At 41.8% G+C, this 20208-nt stretch overlaps 1 protein-coding gene and 1 pseudogene across 1 annotated transcript; both read right to left on the bottom strand.

Annotated features, from left to right (window-relative positions):
- Window positions 1–7031: 7031 nt before the first annotated feature.
- On the bottom strand, window positions 7032–8980 carry LOC136432108 (beta-1,4-galactosyltransferase 2 pseudogene; annotated as a pseudogene).
- A 4983-nt stretch (window positions 8981–13963) lies between these two features.
- On the bottom strand, window positions 13964–19832 carry LOC136434184 (polycystin-2-like protein 2). Its single transcript, XM_066426950.1, has 8 exons — window positions 19780–19832; window positions 19281–19468; window positions 18674–18751; window positions 17634–17873; window positions 17016–17184; window positions 16454–16648; window positions 15829–16167; window positions 13964–15612 (listed from the first exon to the last, which is right to left on the bottom strand). Exons 1-8 carry the CDS (start codon window positions 19805–19807, stop codon window positions 14750–14752), a joined length of 2100 nt encoding a protein of 699 aa, XP_066283047.1. The 5' UTR covers window positions 19808–19832; the 3' UTR covers window positions 13964–14749.
- Window positions 19833–20208: the final 376 nt, after the last annotated feature.

Below are 20208 nucleotides of genomic sequence, written 5' to 3'. Positions count from 1 at the left end.
CATTGCCCGCCAGTTATTCATTCTACACAACAGACGGACTGGGACTTTGGGTGCAATTCGTTAGTGGACCCTGTAAATTGAAGCGGCATCCAAAAAAACTATCCGCAATAAAGAAATTGGGCCAGCGTGCTGCGTAGGATGTAAATGGGCCATATATGCAGATGCGAGGGATATATTTCTTGTGGAAGAGTTGGTACACTTTGTTTAATGACACTAATACGCGTATATCACATGCAAAACGTGAACCGTCTCAGCTTTATCACCCGCTACGTACATGAATCGCATTTACAACCAAACTTACAGCTTTTTACATGTAAGAAGTATGTGCATGCTGTCAACTGTTAAACTAACGTTTGGCAAACATCTAGCAATAACGTTTTTATTTCTGTGGTATATGATGATGTGATATCACTGACGCGATTCAGTATATATTGTGGTATACGCAGGAGTTTCTTTTGTTCTTTTCTTAAGTCTTCATAAAAACGTTCCTCTTAACATTTTGTGGACATCTCGTGGACCACCATGTCAATACCTTTTTGTTCTTAAAGTGCACTTAGAGAACACACTCTAGTACCATTCTTTTTATTGTGACCATGGGATAAAAGGTAAGAACCATATGGACGTATAGACCCGAAGACTGACTACAGTCATCGCCTCAGAAAAGCCTGCATTGCAGTCAATTCGCCACACAAGAAAACCTCCTACCGTTAAAAACAATGGCCAAGTACTAAATCCCTTCCTATACAAAGGACGATGCTACGCCCAACGGTCGGCAATGGCGGAGAATCCATTGTTGCCGCATATGGACCCGTCGTTGGTGTAGCTTGAGACTAGAATAGCAGGGATAGTGGGGCGGAGTTTACGGACATCCCCTTCTGTTGAGAAGTATAGGGTCTATTGTAGCTTAACGACTTCTTAAGATGCCTGGGGACCCAGGCTGTTGTAGAACACAACTCGATCTCGGTACAAGTTTACGGCGGCAGCGGTGTGCGTCCGCCCGGCCGTACCGCGCTATCTGCCCGTCTGGACAGAGCTTTGAAAGATGTGTCTGTAGGGGCCCTGCCAGATGGCGAGGGAACCAATTCCCTGTAGCAGACGACGCGTTGCAATTCTGGCCGGTCAGACTATTTTTTTTCTCTTTTTACTATGGTGCGAGAGTGGTAGAGCCAGACGGCTTTTCATCATTAAGGTCAACGGAGGTAGATTCAGAGACCGTGAACTATTGATGTCATATCTGGCGGTCAGTTACCTTATAAAGTTTTCAAACTGCACGTGGTATGACAGAAGTTAGACTTTTCCTGCATTTCTGTGGATTATTGTTCCGATCAGACAATGACCTTGAAAAACGAGTGGCTTTAGTAAGCCAATAAATAACAGTTGTGGGTCTATCCGGTCCATTTTATGAGATAGTTTATGGCGAAAATTGTTCAAAAGAAAGGACTGTTGTCTATGTACGTTTCAGGGTAATATTTGGTACTGGAGTACAGTTGCAGGCAAACGTACAAAGTTTCAGTTGAATATGATTAAAAAAAGGACATTCAAAAACAAATATAAAGCAGGAGATTTCTTTAAGATAAAGTAATTCCTTTCCCATGCGGGCATGTCATAAGCACATAACAAGAAACACGCCCAGTCACCGGCCTTGGTGCTGAACATCGAGTTCAACGCCGAAGGCCTGAATAACTGAACTGAAGTAGTCTTAAAGCAGACCGTGATGTGGGAAGGAAGTCGAGTGAGTATTTTTTTTAGCTGTTTGACTTATGATTATCTGACAGCCAAACGTAGGTTGGGAGGGTATGCAAATAGAGAAATGCTGCGGTCTTCCACCCTTGTATCTGCTTGAAGATTTGGCACAGTACCATAACATCGCAGACTGGTTTCAGCTATAAATGAATCAAGTCAGACTGTCATACATGGGAGATGTTGGTCTATTAAATATCGCAAGGATGTTTGACTTACGAGTTATATATATGATATGAATATTCACATACTGTGCTACTTAGCGGTGTAATTTTTCTCAGAAATATATAGTACACTGTTGGGTAATACCTGTGACACGTGTGATCGCATGCAGGCGCATTGTCTCCCGATAACCACGTACGGTGCACTCGAGAGTAAACTTCAGCAAACAATCCGATAACCGAGGTGACGACTCACACTTTGCTAACGAGAGTAACAAGGCGGCGCATATCCAAGGCGTCTCATTGATAACCTTAAGGATGTCTTAGCACGTCGCAGTGTCTCAAAAGACGCTACGGCATCAAAAACACATTGTATGGAGGACCGACACTATGTACTAGGTTGATGCTGCTAAATATGATATATTTACAGATGTTTGAGTACAGATATCTTCATATTGGTGATTATATAATAGCGGTCTGTCATAGAGGATTGTACAAGTTATATGTACTATGATTTTTAAGCTGAAAGCATATGCTTGGAGGTACGTTTATATTTATTGAACGTTGAAATATTGATAAAAGACAAATATGTGACACTGTTAACTGTAGATGCGAAGTAGTAGTGTCCAACATTGGCTATGATCAACAAATTCGTCTAGGTAAAACAAGGCTTCATTGGAATAAGTTCTGGGCAAACAAATTCACGAGATTGCACAGTAAACATACGGATGGGATTTGTTGAAGTGGACACTTGAACCTCTAATCCGAACTATCCACCTCTCGATCTGCCTTTGCCTGACTGGCCAATATGTTCTGTCCTTGGTGACGGCAGTGAGGAGTCATCAGGCTCGGGGAATCTCGCGGCCCCTCGCCATCTGTCGGCAAACTCCGCCAGCGAGCGAGCGCCACACCTCGGCTAGAGGTGTCACCTACACGTTATTGTAGGGTACGTGTTTAATGTACGGGGAAATAATATGCGTATAGAGTTGGGGGGATGACTCTGGCACGACCGAAGAAAGGGGTTCCTTGCGTCAATAGGAGCCCGCTGTTCTCAGACGATTTAACACCGGTGATACTGAACACCCGCGAGAATCAATCTCAATCGCCCTGTCCATATGCCCCAGTCGACCCAAGTGACCCGGCAAAAATGAGCCTACCCCGCCCAGCCCTCGCGCGAGGAGGGCAATCCATACGCGTTAGCTTCCCCGGAAGCAATCGAACCCTCTCAAATGAAGAAAACTGCCCATAAAACGGCAGAAATGGGAGGTCTGTTAACGTTCCAATATGGGGGGAACTTTACTGCGCCGTATGGTGCGCTTCTCCTACTGTATATACTGTGTCCAAACTTGGCCCAACTGACCTCAGGATATTAGTAATGATTGGGGAGGGAAACAGGGGGTCATTTTGTCCGCCATTTTGACAGAGGTCATTTGTCACTGCGTCGCTTTTGAAAAATGTATCATTGACTCGATTTTCTATTGTGCCTATGTGTTTAAAATTGCAGGTTTTCTGTCATTTGATGTAGAGGACAGAATGGGGTAGAATTGATATTTAGAGAGGCTTTTTGATATGATAGAATACAATGCAAAGAGTTGTCAACTTTCTTCTTTAAGTTTGACAAAATTGGACGAAACAGTCTCGTCGTTTCTACATGGCTCTGTATCAACATCCAAGTAGATGTCACGGGGAGGGAGACTTTTTTCTCGGTACACTTTCCTGTGTGTATTAGTTTGTGTGTGTGTCACTCTTCTACATATAAACGACGATAGACAAGCTCTGGCGTCTTCTTGGAGATCACCACCCACTAAGGTGACTTTGATGTTGTTACAGATGTAAGTTTGTCGTGCGGTAATTCCCACCTGTCCACAGTACGGCACTTTTACCCTCCACGTTGCTGCGGTCCGAACACGCTATCTACGCTGTAGCTTCGTGCGGTAGAAACCGCGGCTTGGCGATGGGGATTCGCACAAAGCACGACATTAACCTCTAACACCGCCTCTTGACACCGATCAATCACGTCACTTTCCCCTCAGCGGTGCCATATCCCCGTCTGCACGGCCCCCCTCTCGCGGAGAGCGCGCGAAATTATCCCCGTACACGCGACGGCACGTGCCGATTTGAGCCAGAACAATGCTCAAATCTCTTGCCCCGCTACCGCATTGAGTTGTTCCTTTTTTGTCCTTCCCTCAATAAACCTTATTACCTTTTAGAGGCTTGAAAGGGACCCTTGTCATGAAACAGTGGGTAACATAGTCAAGGGTATTGTCCCGAGCAATTACGGGCCATACAAGGGGTTAGGATTCAATCTTCTCTAGGAGCCCCGGGGTCGGCGGACAAGCTGGCGGGATGTGGAGAGGTCGTTGCACCTGTCACTGCGAGAGGGGACACCTGTCACGTCACGTGACCCCCTGGCGCGCCACAGGAAATGTGTCCTGTCGTCTGACTCGGACAAGAAGGTGTGAAAGAAAAAGTTTTGTCTCAGTTTTGGTGATTTCTTCCGTCTTTTCCGTCCATTCGGAGCAGCTGAACAATATATATGTTATACAGAAGCACTTACAATAACGAAAGGGATTATGAAGGCTGGGCTAAAAGTATTGCCTAAATGAGAGTAACTCGCTTATAGCATGGAAAGAAGCCTGAGATAGCACTTAGGCAAAGGAAGCACTGTAAGATACGATCAGCTCTTCGGCAACAGATAAACTAGAAATTCTTATGGGAAAGATAGCCCGCTATTTGTAGCAAGGTAATTCAGGAAATAATGCGATAAGTTTATTAGGACTGCAAGGTCTTCGCTAACTGGAAGACTCGGAAGGTTACAAACTTTAGTCGCCATGTCTTATAACTTTTCTCATATAATAAATATTGGTACCCAATGCTATCTGGTCGCCGACGCCCGGCTTTGTATTACGATAATAATGATTTTAAGCTTCCTCAAATCTAAGTCAGCATACAATGTTTTGTCTGAGAAATGTAGATCAAGCCATTTTTGGCACAAAATCGGAGAGCAATCTTCATTGTCGCGAAAACACGGCAGATGTGAGCTAAATCTCGTGTCAATATGTTTCTCCAAATGTCATTAAACGTTCTCTGAAATAAAAATGGACGCAGCAAACGCTTCCGAAATGTCAAGAGAGAGGTGGAGAGTACTTCTTGTGACATGAGTGGGTTTTGACTGACAGGTGAAGCAGACTGTACTGTACGAGGGAGCAGACGGCCTGTCTCCTGAGGGAGAGGGGTGATTGTGATTACCTCGTAGCCGGAGTGACAGTTGGAGTCGATTTGCATCCCCGTCAGACAGCGAGAGTTGGAAAGTTCCAAAATGCACGAGTTGAGATTTATTCTTCTAGACAACGCAGACTTTTTACGGCAAGGAAAATGTCTGCCATAAGTCTGAATTCGTGGAAACACGAGTACAAATATCGTCACGTACCTCCACGATTTGAGGTAGTATCCATTTATTTCAACCTACATTGGAGCTCGAGCCAAAGTATTCATGCAGCGCCATAGCTATAATTTTCAGATCCTTTATATATTTCATTTCTTATTTATCTATTACTCGACCCAATAATCTATTATCATGTTAGATTTCTACAGAATGAGAATAATGCCTCACGCTGCGCAAAGCCGTACAAACCCCGTTGAAATTGATTCAGGTTCAGTACATCGATGTGCGCATTGCGAGTAATCACTAGAACATAAGTAAGAAATAAAAACGCGCTCTGGACGTTTCTGTCACAAAAGAAAGAAAAACGGTGCAACCTACGAATGTTACTTTTTGATGTCATCGCCGATTTTACTTATCATTATTACTTACTATTTTAGAAATCGAACCAGAAAGGGCTAGTTTTTGGCTCTCTTTTGATAGTATTTCAGTTGTTCATTTTCAAATGTTCTCCTATTTTCAAATGCCACAATATGAAACTTTTGTAAAAAAAAAAGACATACACGCCAACTTCTCCGTCTTATACCTTTGGTATTTCGCCTCACTATGAGTGATCCAGTGGCTGATTCCTGTAAATACCAGGTCGGAGACACAGCCATGATGATGTTGAGTAACAGTCTTCGTTGCACCTGCTCGTCCTGGCCCGAACGATCTGTTCATTCGTCAGATCAACACGCGCCCCCCTCCCTTAGGACCCGTCATTTGCCGGCCGATCGGGCCACATTACCGCGGCTGGGCGCTGATGAGGCGGAGAAAAGCTGAACAGCAGGGGGAAGGAAGGAAGCACAATGGGGCCATCACTAATCGGTCCTTCGGAACACACTCTAGTCACGCGCCAATTTCCGGGTGCAAATTATATACTTTAGTACACGAAACAAGATTTTCAAAAAAAGTTGAACAGGAGAGAGAAAAAAGTTGGCGTTACAAAATGGCGACGTAGGTGTAAGTAATGAATTGGAGACAGCTATTTGAACACCGATCGTTTACAATTTTCGGTAAGAGAGGATAACAGACGGACTTTGGCGGGAAAATCGATGTGGGACTGACCACCAGCTTTGAGATGAAATAGGGTCAAACGGGAAATCATACGCATCAACGGTGGTCATGAATTTCCTCTGACGGAAAATCATTCTCACCGACCCTGTAAAACAACCATGGATTTTTTTCCATGCAGGTTTTTCTTTGTACCATATAGTTTTGCGAAGTATGGTTCGAATGCTGTACGTGTAGCGTGTGTAACATCGTTAGCTCGTTAGCGTTCATAATCACCACTCTCCGTCGTTAAAGGTACACAGATTTGATAACTGCTTCTCGTGCCACGCCAATATCCCAGAAGAAAAGGAGATCTGGCTGCGAAAATCGGATTTGGGAGAGGCATTGATCACTGTTTAGTCGGGAGCTGTCGATACTGTGCACCCGGCGGCGCCGATTAGCTTACAAAAGTACGTGATCTACTTGCAGACCGCGTACACGTAACGTTAACAAAGTTTGTTACGAACATCCTGTGTCTGTGAGGGACGGACAGAGACACAACAGCTCAGATATTGACTATGTTACAATGAACGTTAGGCTACTCATCTGAGATATACAGCAACGTGCACACAAATAGCACAGCAAACATCGTCGTGGATACAGAGAATAAATTCTGTTTTGAACGACAGGATAAACAAGAAATAGAAGATTTCAGATTTTTTAATGAATATCTCGTTTTACTCATCATAGTTAATTTCTCGCTAAATATGTTTATGCATTTTCGTGGCAGCCTGCGGGACCAACTTTGGACCTGGGCCAGGCCAACCTTCCCATCCTGCCAGTCTCCGGATACACCATCTTCCACCTCACATCCTGTCACTCTACAATATTCAAATTAACTACGGGCACACACCAAGACAAACGAAGATACAAACCGAAAGCAATATTAGATATATGGAACTGTGTGGATATAGTACAACTGTAAAACTACATGTATATGTAACGTCTTTCGTCAATTTTTACTGCGTGTGAAAACTAAAAAAGAATCATGGTTCTTGAGTAACTGTTTTTCAAAGCATGGCTAAGGACTTTTTCTTTTGTATAGAATTTGAGACGGAATGACCGAGACAACCAGAATGACGCAGCTGAATATTTCTAACGAAAAGTAACTTCCGTAACGTCCGAACAAAACATAATAATTGAAAACTGTTTACAATTTACAAATATGTACAAAGATAACTTTCGAATGAACCGAAGTTTGGCCTACTTGAAGACAATTTATGAATTATGAAAGACAAAACAGTTTTCTCCTTACAAATGCATACTGAAATTTAAACGCTTTCGAAAACTCAAACTTTGAGCCAGAAGTCAAAGAATGAACAAGAAAATCGGCAATCATGCTCTGAACATAAGCTTATTCTAGACTAGTGTAGTAGCGCCATCTGGCGAGAGCTACAATTACGCAATATATATCCGGTTACAAAACTGACGTGAACGTACGTTGTCATAACATTGACATGTATTTTTCGTAAGATCAGCAGAATAGGCAAGTTCAAAAGAACGATTCGATGAAATTCAAGAGTTATAGTAGTCTATGCCTGTCATCACAGATTATAGATTTCAAATTAGCAAATGAATTTTAAGTTAGTGAATCCGTGAACCACAAAATCAATTTGGGGCAGGCAAGTTGTAACAAAACTACCTGGAATTACTGTTTGCTAAATTGCCTTCTTGTGATGATAATCTATGACTCCTCTCTTTGTAATGTTTACTAAGATGTGTGTGTATAGTTCCCTTTGTGATGTTGAAGTTACATTATACCCAGTTGTTTTTAAACTTTTCAGTCCGTCCTTCATAGCCCTGGATAACCAATGTCCTAAAAGTTTGAACCTTTGCGGATTCTTTTCCGTTTGGTTGTGAGACAGCATCTTGTATCTGGCGACATTTTTGTCCGGACGAGATATCTTCAACATGTGTCTTTTCAGTCGCCGAGCTATGTCATCATCCTCCCCTCCCCATCCACAGAACAAGTTGGAATAACCGTTCACCAGTTTGTAGTGAGACGTTTTCATGGCTGAAACTCCGCCAAACAGATCATTGTAGGGCAAGTTGTAATCGAATTTGTCGATAGCCACCGACAAGTGACAGGGAGATTTACTACAGGTATACAGGTTTCTGTTGTCTTCGGGAAGGAGGTCGACATCGTGGAAAATGAAGCAGTCGTAAGTAGGGTCGTCTTTTAACGCTTCTGTGAAGCCCACGTTGTAAAGCAGGCCCTTGCAGAAGTTGCGTTCCTCGCCATGTTGTTCTATGACGTAAATTACGTAATCAAGCCGGTGGCGTTGGAGAAACGGATGCATGTGACGGAGGAATATATCCAAGTGTTCCTCTCTGTCTCTGTATGGCACCAAGATGGCGACTTTCTCCGAGCAGCCACACCGATTTTCCTCCGAGGGACTCCATTTCCCACCGAACCTGACATTACCATAAGGATTATCATCCCTAAGTACGTTCTGTAACGTTTCTCTTTCACGTGACGTATTCACCAGATGTAGGTACGTTATCAATCCGATGGTGCAGATAACTTGTAGTAGAATAAGTCGGCACAATCTCCCTTTTCTCATGTTTACAAAAGAGCCTTTTCGTCTCGTACTAAGGATAAATGCTGATGATACCTGTGTACGGATAGGTTTATACATCAAAGAATGTTTGGACATTAGAACAAGCAATGTATAAGTATACGGAACATGAAATTACGATATGTTGCTCTATCCGATATGATTGTGTGTAATCAAACTCATTTATATGCACCTATTCGTTTGCATGTATGTAAAGATATAACAGACCTTACGAAAGTCGCTGTGCTTTTGTTGTGTCAATAAAGATCTTCTTTGTCCAAGTAGGATGTAATGTAGAGGTACCAGATAATGTGAGGTACCGGCTATCTTCCACTTTGGGTGAGGCACACATGTCTAGGTTACTTATGCAAAACTCAGCTCTCGTCAGCAATAAAGAACAACACATCGATACGTCTCATTTTCACGTTTCTTCTCTATGCAAAGCAATGAAATAGGTTTACATCCAGCATTACAACAGAATAAAATCCTGCGAGCCGTAAGAACAAGCCACCAAACAACGTCACGTGCAACGTATATAATATGCAAATAGACACCGTACTTTCGTCCCCTTTTTTAAAGTCCCATAAATGCTAGTGTTTTTAATAGTAGTCAACGTCCAACCTTCCTTTGTTATCTCAATCATCCATCATAACTCGAGGTATGAAACTGTTTTTTTTTTAAATGTTTGATATAACAGTGATCTTCACCCGCACTAACACTAAGGTTTTCACATGTCAGAGGAGTAACACTAAAGCAACAATTACGTTACACTTTCAAAACACACTAGGCTTGAAAACTTTACGAAACGACCTGTTTTGTTAACCGTGACAAAACGATATGTACACAAAAGATGTGTGTGTTCGAAAGAGAACTATGTGCGAAGCCTAAAGTGACCTCCACAGTCGGTATAAACGATGCTTTTGGGTGCCCTTCCCTGATCATTATCACCAGCTAGCCATCCGTTTCCTTGATTCTTGACAACTTACAAAATTAAAGCATGTCATCTGCCCACAAAGGATAAAATCTGACCTAAAAACGTCAGGACTAAACTGTCGTATCTTACCTGTGGTGATCCCAGTACGGTTGTGTCGTCGGTGTGCTGATGACTATATACCTATATATCACACTGACGTATCATATCCTGTTAGACTGATAGATTGACTTGTGCTGATCGTTATCTTGTTATTCTCTGAATTCTAGAGATCAAAGGGCAGCTAGATTGTCTGTTGTTGGTTTACCTTTGACGTATTTGGATGTGTCGTTCTTGAACCAAGAGTAATCAAACCACACAGGCAGGATATAGGAAGGTGATATTTCTCAAACGATTCAGTGACACATTTCTGTTAGGATGTATACATAGGTAACGTCAATGCAGTTACACATAGACACAGACTGACGTCTATGAATTTATACATAAATAAATATGACGTCCGTGAGTTTATACATAAGCATACACGTACTGTGATCTTTATTTGTGCATGTCGTGATGATGTCAGATTGCAGACTTATTCGTATGAAACAAGTTGTCAGGATACCACATATCAATGCATTGGTCTCTAGAAAAGGGAAGTGTTTTTTGCTTGTCTGTCTGTCTCTATATCTTTCTGTATGTACTACTGTATGTGTGTACGTGTGTGTGAGTGTGTGTGTGTATGTATGTTAGCCTGCGCGTGGGTGAGTGTGTGTGTGTGAGTGGAAGAAGTGGCATAGGTTTAGGCCCCTAGCGGCGTTTATGAACTGCAGTGGGATGCGTGGGACCTTTGACTCTTAGGTCACGTGACTACCATTCAGAGCTGTAGCAAGATGACGGATGCTATCTGAAAGTCTCTCGCCACAGCTTCTATTTCTTCGTGCGTAACAGTTTAATTCTCTAGGTGCAATGCTGTGGATAAATCAACAAATGGTGGATTGTGATGCGATAAGATACCTGTATCACCCAATTATGCAAATCAGATCCTAATTTGCATCAATATTCTGTACTGAGGTAGGATTTTAAAACTTTGGACATGTGTATTTAAGGTCAAGAAGATCAGTAACAAAATGTAATTCATATTATATAAGGACATTGTTTGCAAAATTTCTGCCATATGCCACTAAGGTTCATGTTAACATCATCATTATGTAAATTATGCAAATCAGGGTATACTTTCCATTATGACAGTTAATTAAACAATAATTGTTTGGCAAAGTTATCAGGTCGTGGAACTCTAATTCAGTTGAGAATTATGTTTATTTGCACAAACGTATAGATACAGCATATTTTGTAATGAAATAGCATGATTGTTGCAATGGAGGCCTGCCTTCTACGTAAGAGTAGTATTGAGTTACACAGCATTCTATACCACTGAAAAATCATATAAACTTAATAACCTAGCGTAGCTGACATAATTGTCAGAAGTAAACATAAATCAATAAAACATATTGAAAACGAGAATAAATCAAAGTCGTTGAATAGCAATATTGCGTATCAATACGTCAAACGAATATGTTCAATAGAAACAGATACTGTAGCTGAGAAGCATACACAAACTGGTCACGTAGTAGGGGTGACGCAACAGTACTAGTTGGCGCCTGTGCATAGACACCAAATGGTTTAAAACATGGAAAAACTATTCTTGGGGTGATTTGGTGCGAAATCTTGGTAGTTGTCGGATGGCTATGGCAGGACATTCTTTATACTTTTGTTGATCTAGTTTAAGAAATTGATTTTCCTCCATTTTAGCGGATTTGACCCCCCGTGAGATAGTGGAATGATCGTCACCTGCCCCTTTGAAAAGGACCAGCTTGAAATTTGAAAGTTACTCGCAGTGCAGAACAGCTGTATGGTTATTCTTGGAAATGTATTTGATGGACCTTTGACATAACAGGTTAGCATTGGAGGTTACGTTTTCATGATCTAAAGTTTTGATTCCTAAAATAATTCAATATGACACATTTTTTTGTCCTCCTCCCTATAGGACCGCAGGCATCACTGCCATATACCGGAACTGTGGCGTCACCCCAGTAGTAATCGAAGGATAGTACGGAAAAGAAACAGGATTGGTAATTTTATAATTTCTATTCGTATATAATATGATACAAACTCTGAGATAATCATCTACGCTCGAACAGAAGTGCTGTGATATTCAACATCATAATCAATACATATTTAGAATAGTTAATTTGACTTTGATTTTCTTACAAGCTCTGGGAAATATACACGTACATGTCTCAAATTCTCTATAATCGTAAACATATTTTATTGATTGTTTCAACAATTCTGTCGAAAAATAGATGTTATATCTTAGAGGTTCTAGAAAAGCACACATTGTCTTCTGGGTCATCAGGATGTTGATATTTTTGATAATCTTATGACCAATTGATTAAATAGGTAAATAGGTGTTATGTATATGTACGAAACATTAAAGCAATAATAATAATATTCGTAAATTTAAATTACATGTCTGTTTACTATGCATCATATGGTACAGAACGTTTTGAAAAGATTAATATTTTTTGCGTGTCTGTTTGTTTGTTGTGTTTTGTATTTCGGTCCGATTTCTTGCCTCGTATTTTTTACGTTCACCAAAGCAGATAATTTCCTTTCGATGATTCACCACGTGTAATCATAAATTAATTTAGTTCACAAGGTTTAGCTCGTTCAATCTGTGATCCAGAAGCATGTGTATGTTTTAAATAAAACGATGTACAGTCAAACCTGGCCTAAATAACCACTCAATGGACTGAAGAAAATGGTTGGTGGGGGAAGTAGATTCTGCAGACAAATGGATTAATTGGTCATTTGTACAATGTGCACCTAAGTTCCAAGGAGGTACATGTATATATGCAAGAGCTGTCCACAGCTGTTTTTCCAGTTGACACAGTGGTAGTACTTTATGCAAATGGAAGGGATATACGAAAATGGCTAATGCAGTTATGCCATTCCTTTTATGTTGGAGTGAATGGGAAATGGTCTGGGTTTTCAGAATCTTATGCAGATCCCCGAAATATGCGATTGGCCGTAATGCAATACTGCGTATCTACAAGAGTTGGCCACGGTTTATAAACATGTTGTTATATAAATGAGTTTCAATGAACCGTTGTTTGACCATCAGAGCCGTGTTTGTCTGCATGTAACAATCGAGTGTGGTACAGTATTTGCCGATGGGTAGGTTGTTTGTACCTAAAGCAAAGTGCTATCAGTTTTCTCTTCAAAATTCCCGCTGGTTCATTTTGTACCTATCAATGTGCTTCAATGATTTCGCCTTGTGTATGGGGCAATTGTCATCAATTTTGGTTGTTGATTGGGGAATGAGTGCCCCGAAAGTGATTGCTTGTTGGGTAAGACGGTTGGTTTATTAACAGAGGGTCTTAGCTATGTGAAATTAGATGGGACTGTTTAGATGTGGTTTATGACTGGAGGCAGTTGGCCACGCCAGGCGGTTGACCGACCAGGTTTGACTGTATAAAAGCAAAACACACAAAAATTCATTCAAATATTCTAAACGCTTAAATATGAACGCATGCAGATTCAAATAAGACAAAAACATCTAATAATAGATGTGACAATAAATGTTTCTTTCGCCAAGTAGCTGGTAGTCACTACATACTCTTGCTCATAATGTACTCTTTGGGAGCTTCCTTTTTCATGTTGATTGTGCAATTGGGAATTGCTTTTGACATCTTGGTTAGTGCAATTGGGAATTGCCTTTGTCATTTTGGTTTTACAATTGGTACTTGCCATTGTCATCTTGTTTGTGAAATTACAAATTGCCTTTGTCGTGTTGGTTAACGTTTTGCAATTGTAAATTGCCTTTGTCAAGTAGGTTGTGCAATTGGGAATTGCTTCTGTCATGTTGGTTAGTGCAATTGTAGATTGCCATTGTCGTGTTGGTTGTGCAATTGGCAATTGCTTTTGTCTTCTTGGTTGTGCAATTTGGAATTGCCTTTGTCATGTTGGTTGTGCAATTGGAAATTGCTTTTGTCTTCTTGGTTGTGCAATTGTAAATTGCCTTTGTCATGTTGGTTGTGCAATTGAAGATTGCCTTTGTCATGTTGGTTGTGCAATTGAAGATTGCCTTTGTCATGTTGGTTGTGCAATTGTAAATTGCCTTTGTCATCTTGGTTGTGCAATTGGGAATTGCTTCTGTCATGTTGGTAACTGCAATTGTAAATTGCCCTTGTCGTGTTGGTTGTGCAATTGGGAATTGCCTTTGTCACTTTCAAAAGAGTTATGACCAGAATTGTCAGAATGATAATGATTAGTTTTACCCCACGCCCATTTATGGCAGGGAGTTTAGCCAATGATGCTTGATTTTTCTCACGACATTTTCTTGTGGAACTAAGGTAGTAAGGGAACTTTGTATGCAGAAATTTATGTAATTTGATAGGCCATCCTTTTTATCATAAAAATGTTATAATTCTGACATTCTAAAGGAGATAATTTTATGATCACTACTTTCACTTTGGTGTGTGTTTCTTCCAATCACTTTCGTATATGCTACTATAGATCTGAGCACATTGTTGTTAGTTAAGACCGTTGAGACCAGATATTCATGGTAAGGGTAGGTTGTCAAAATTTGACACTTCAAGAGGACACAAAAATCAATCTTATTGTGGTGGCGAAGTTACGTGTCTATGATCTTCGAACTCTTGATTGGTGATTAAGATGGTCTTCTGACAGACTTCATATTTTATTGTCTAATATCTCAGATCATTTTGTCTAGGCGGGCAACGTCAAAAAAAAATACAGTCAGGATTCTTACAAGTATCATCACACTGGGTCGCAGACGTGATGTTTCAGTTCAAAAGTATTATGTGCGAGTCCGAATGAGTCCTTACTTCAGGATAAATGCCTCATCATTGCCGATAAAGTGGATACGCCTTTCTCTTGGTCGGCGCTGTTCCTTCACTTCTTCTATGGCAGTTTGTTCCTGAATCTCCTCCATTGCATCTTGTATCTGACCTTGAAGGGTCACTTGAGGTTTCTTTTCTAGATCTGGTCGGCAATCCTTTTGCTTTTTTGCGAAGGATCTAAGCTTACTGACAGCCTCGGCAGCTTCATCTTTTAAGAACTGCATGATCTCTATCTGGTCAGGATTTGTAACCTCTCGGGATTCTGCGTACACGTCCATGATGATACTCATGAACATGGTGAGGAGGAAAAACTGGACGGTGCATTGGAAAAACACAAACAGGGCTGGTCCGAAAAATGCGGAGCCCTCCTCTAACTTTCCAAAGGAAAATTTCCCCAACATCATGCCAAATAGATTCTCATAAGAGGCCAGGAGAGTGCTATACTCCTTCAAATTCAACCCCAGGGTAAGGTTAGCAACCAAAGCGAACGCTGTTATGATGATGCTTGCTATGATTAAGAAATTAAACAAGGGCTTTACTGTTTTCTTAATCGTATACATCAAGCTATTGACATGATTGTTGAACCTGAGCAAGCGGACGAGCTTGATGAGAGAACAACAGATCAGAAAGCTGAGTAAATAAGTATACAGTTGATGCCACATTGCTGCTTTGTGGTAGCTCTCAAACACGTGGTCTTCGTGTCGGTGTCCGGCGATGTCGTCCATCACGCCTTGAGCGCGGAAGTACAGACCGAGAGTTGTGGTAGCGCTGAAGATGATGAAGATCTCCAACCAGGTCCATGCCTCTGTGAGGTACTCGAGCGGCCGTGTGCCGAAGTTCATCACTGCAGTGGACAAAAAAGAAAAATCAACGATGCAGTTAAACAATGTTACATTTATCGTTGAAAACATCAAATGAAAAAAAATTCACTTTTTGTCTCTTCATCATGATCAGTACTTGTATTTTGACCTTGCCTTAGCGTTTTTATACACAGAATGACAAGGAAAAATCTATGAGAATCTTATGGCTTCAACGTTACATTACGTGCAATGTTCCTTACCTGCTTCGATGAGGTAGTAGATCACGAACAGTGCCATGGCAACTCGCAGGACAAGCAGGGTCACCTTGTCCCTGTGATGCAGCGTGAAGGTCGTCATCTCGGTTGTCATGGACACGCTTCCGGTGATGCTGAACTCCGTTACCATGACGACCACGGAGAACAAGTTGGCATGGGGATTGTACAGTACCATCTCTACGAAGACCGCTCGGGTCTTTTCGTCCAGCCAGTTTTTGGTTCGTAGGTCGGTAGACATTTCCATGCTACCGTTGAAAGTCCAGTTGAGGGTCGCTACGTAGCCACCTGTGTTGTAGGCGCCGTGTTTGCCGATGTATGCGAAACCTAGGTATTCAATGAATCCAGAAAAGGTATTGTTGTAATTTCATTAGATGATAAAAATGCTGTTGGAAGTATTTACGATGGACATGGTTGTCACCATTTAACAACAGGGAGTTATTGTAAGGTGCAGAGTTGACATGGAATGTTGTCAAAGATATGTGTGGACTTTCGGACTTCTGTCATAAGATATAGAGAAATGCCATGCCAAATACTATTATCACAATCCACGTCTATGTGTATCTAGCTACAGTTGTAAACAAGTGACGAAGCAATCAGCTGTCATACTCACCATCAGCAATTTTGCCATATTTAAAGTGCCACGGTGATGCCGCAGTGCTGTTATCATCAGTGAATGTAAGGTTTGGTTTGATTGGTGCATCCCAGCTGCCGTTGTAGTTGGAGGTATCAGCGTTTGTTACCGAGTAGCCATCGAGGCAACGGGCCGATACATTCGCCATGGCGTCCGGAACGGTGCAATGTTGTTCTGGAGTGTGCAAAACACATATCTAAGCATGGGGTATGTATATTGATCTTTTTTGAGGAGAACTTCAAACTAGCCTGTACTTGGTATGAAAGTAATGTTAGAGATGGAAAACGATTGTTTACTACAGACGGGCGACGATATCGACTTTCTGGCACTTTTGTTGGTGACATCATATCTTAGTATGTTCACGTGACCTAAAATGGTATGGCCATCCAATCTTAACGAAGATTGTAGTATACTCAACTGAAAGCTCAGTAACTATTCTTTATAGCGTTGGAATACAGTTCCGCGGCCGCTACCTATATATATATATAACAGTACCACAAGATTCGATAAGTTCACGAATTATTTCGAGGCAATCACCAACCTTGTCTCGTGCGGACTTGGCGGAATCGCAGCGGGGCGATGAGGTGGGTCATGTGGTCGGGAAGATGCAGACTGTGGTTACTGGTCTGACGGTTGTACCATGCTGGGGAGTGGGTAGCAGGGATCAGGGTGGTGTCCACCCACTGCCAAAATGAAGTCACATCCGATATCTGCAGATGAACATTAATGAATGTACATTTGTTAGCATGTTAGCAACAAAGTAATTGTGATGGATTCAATGTTATAATACATGTATATAAGATACCAAAAAACAGGTCATGCTCAAATTCTGACCTTAAAAATGCGATATTTGATTTCTCAGAAGTAGCAGCAAAACTACTGAAGAGGTAAAATCAGTTAACTGCCTGGAACAAGTTGTACATTTGATAGCATATCTAGCTCTCTTGACATGGACAAGAAATGGGTTATCTATATATTATTAAAAACTCTGATTTCAGTTGACCCTTTGCTTTTCAAGTATCACAGAATGTTGATACAGGCTAATTTGATACAGGCTAATTTCAAGTGGATAAAAACCCACTGCCCCTAAAAAAGGCTATGTGACTACCTTTACCTGTTTACCTAATTTCAAATTGGATACGGGACCGTAATGCCTTACCAAAGAGAATGCAGTTCCTTCGGAGCCACCCACGACATAACCGCTGACAGCCTTGTTCATGTGGAACGCCAGGCTGCTTCGCTCGCCGTAGGACGTCAGCATGAGAACACACACGAACATGCCGTACAGCAGGATCTCTTTCACGGCGCCGCGGACCTTCTTCTTCCTCAGGCGGCGGGCCCTGTCCTCGGCAAGGACGGCATCGCCCGGCAGCTCGGTAACAACATCCTCAGGCGGCAGCTAAAGGAATAGAAGAAAAACATAACGATCTTTATTGACATAACAAAAGTACAGCGTTCTGTAGCTAAACGTACAACGTTCTGTAGCCAAAAGTGTAGCGTTCTGTAGCTAAAGGAATAGAAGAAAAACATAGCGATCTTTATTGACACAACAAAATTACAGCGTTCTGTAGCTAAAAGTACAGCGTTCTGTAGCTAAAAGGGCAGCGTTCTGTAGCTTAAAGGAATAGAAGAAAAACACAACAATCTTTATTGACACAACAAAAGTACAGCGTTCTGTAGCTGAAAGTACAGCGTTCTGTAGCTAAATGAATATAAGAAAAACATAACAATGTTTACTGACACAACAAGAGTATACAGCGACAAGGAAAACATCATTTGTAGGTTTGATACATTATAAAACTTGGCATACAAGTCCTTGTAGGATACAAAAAGCACTATTGTGTAATAAAGGCGCTATTGTACTCTTTTTGATTTAGTCGACTGTGCAGGGAAGCAGGCTGTGCAACCTGTACCTTTTTCATACAGAAAAACCCTTTCAAAGCATACATGGAGGCCGTGACAGTTGAATCATACAGTGAAAAGAAAGATTAGAAAGATTACATTTGTTTACGTCGTCACGAAAAAAGCCAACAATTTGATAATCCGTTCCCATTTTGATGTGTGGATCTACGAACTCACCGACTAGAGAGAGCGAAGCCACCGAGTTTTGTCGTACAGAAATTTACAGCGAGGTATCGCATCTTTTTGGACTATTCAAAGATTGATAGAATATATAGTTAGAAGCGCAATTTCACTTACGTGCTTAGGCAAGATGTCAAGGTACTCTTCGTCTTCTGTGGTCTCAGCTGGAGGTAGCTCGTCATCATTCATGGGTTTCTGAAGTTAGAATGTACAGGTCTAGGGTTAGCATTTGTATCTATTCAACATGAAGATCTTAATATCTAAGTGGTGCATTCCTTATATGTTCCTTACAAAGAATCATCCCGAGTGCTTACAGTACAGTCCCTTCGAATCCCCTGTTTAGACGCCCATAAGAGATGGCTGGCAACCAATATTATAGCATTCTAGGTTGCACTGATAAGCTGCGTTCGTGTAGTATAGTATTGAATTTCACGGTGTATTTTGTCTGAATTTTTGTGTTTTTGTTTTAGATTAGTCACTAGTACTAGTAGTTTATGTAAGTAGTCTTCGTTAAGTGAACAATGACAATACTATGATGTACTTTCCCCAGAACACATAGGTTTGGTTCACACACGCATCTTCCAAGCACACCCGAGTAAACTCGGTGTACTCCGAGTGTGCTCCGGGTGTATACTTCGAGTGTAGTCCGAGTGTACTCCGAGCGTGCTTGGAAATGCGCGTGTGAACCCAGCCATATATGAGAACGCTTGCTTCCCGAACTTACTCGAAATATCAGGACAACGCCGACAGCCGCCGCCATCAGCTTGACCGGTTGCAGCAGGAACATGTCCATCAAGAACGACGTGAGGAACGCGATGAGCCAGGCCTCTGCCTTGGCGCGGCCAAACGACAGAGTGTACTGTACGACGAAGAACGCCGCCACGAAGCTCACAGACCACGCTAGGGCTCCGGCTGGTGGGGGGGGGGGGCAAGTTATAGTGTTAGATTGCATACAGATACAGCAGTGAACGTTGACAGCACTATTCTATTCCCTAGCAGCCAAATAGTCCAAATGCAGTTCTATATATGTAGTATTCTTAATGCACGTCATACTCAGCTAAGAGGCCATTTTGAAATGTCTTATCAATTGTACAAGAAAAAAAAGAAGAAAAAGAAGAAAAGGCATTTTTGGTCGTTTATTCCTATGTTTATGGTGTAGAAGAGTAATCAAGCATCCTTGAAGGAAACATAGGTTAAAGATATACATCTCGAAAATGACTTACCCATCCTCGATGCCCACCACGGTAACATGAATCCATTCTTTTGTTGTATTTTGGTATCTATAGGATATAGACAACGCCATTGTTAGAAAACAAACATCTGTGCCTCTGATAAGATTGTGGACAGTACATGGGTGAGGTACCAAAGAGATTAGTGACTCTTGAATCATCAAATGGGGGCTGATAAAACGGAGAGAATTGAGGATATGTTCGTCACACCTGTTGTAGAAGAGCCAGGGGACCTGTCCAGAACCACTAGCTCGATCGCCTCCACATCCCGGTCGGTCCTACTCGGAGCAGGGTGGAGGTGGCGGACGGCGTGGCGCCTATCGGTCAGGCCGGTCGACAGGGCGATTGCTCCCGTCCTGGGTGGCGTCCAGACCGATGTGGCTCCTTCTGGCTGATGGTCCACGGTTGTGATGGACCTCTGAC

Source organism: Branchiostoma lanceolatum, chromosome 4 (genome assembly GCF_035083965.1).
Source record: "Branchiostoma lanceolatum isolate klBraLanc5 chromosome 4, klBraLanc5.hap2, whole genome shotgun sequence".
Lineage (NCBI taxonomy): Eukaryota > Metazoa > Chordata > Leptocardii > Amphioxiformes > Branchiostomatidae > Branchiostoma > Branchiostoma lanceolatum.
Note: the sequence above shows the minus strand (reverse complement) of the source record. Positions and strands in the feature narration are given on the sequence as shown.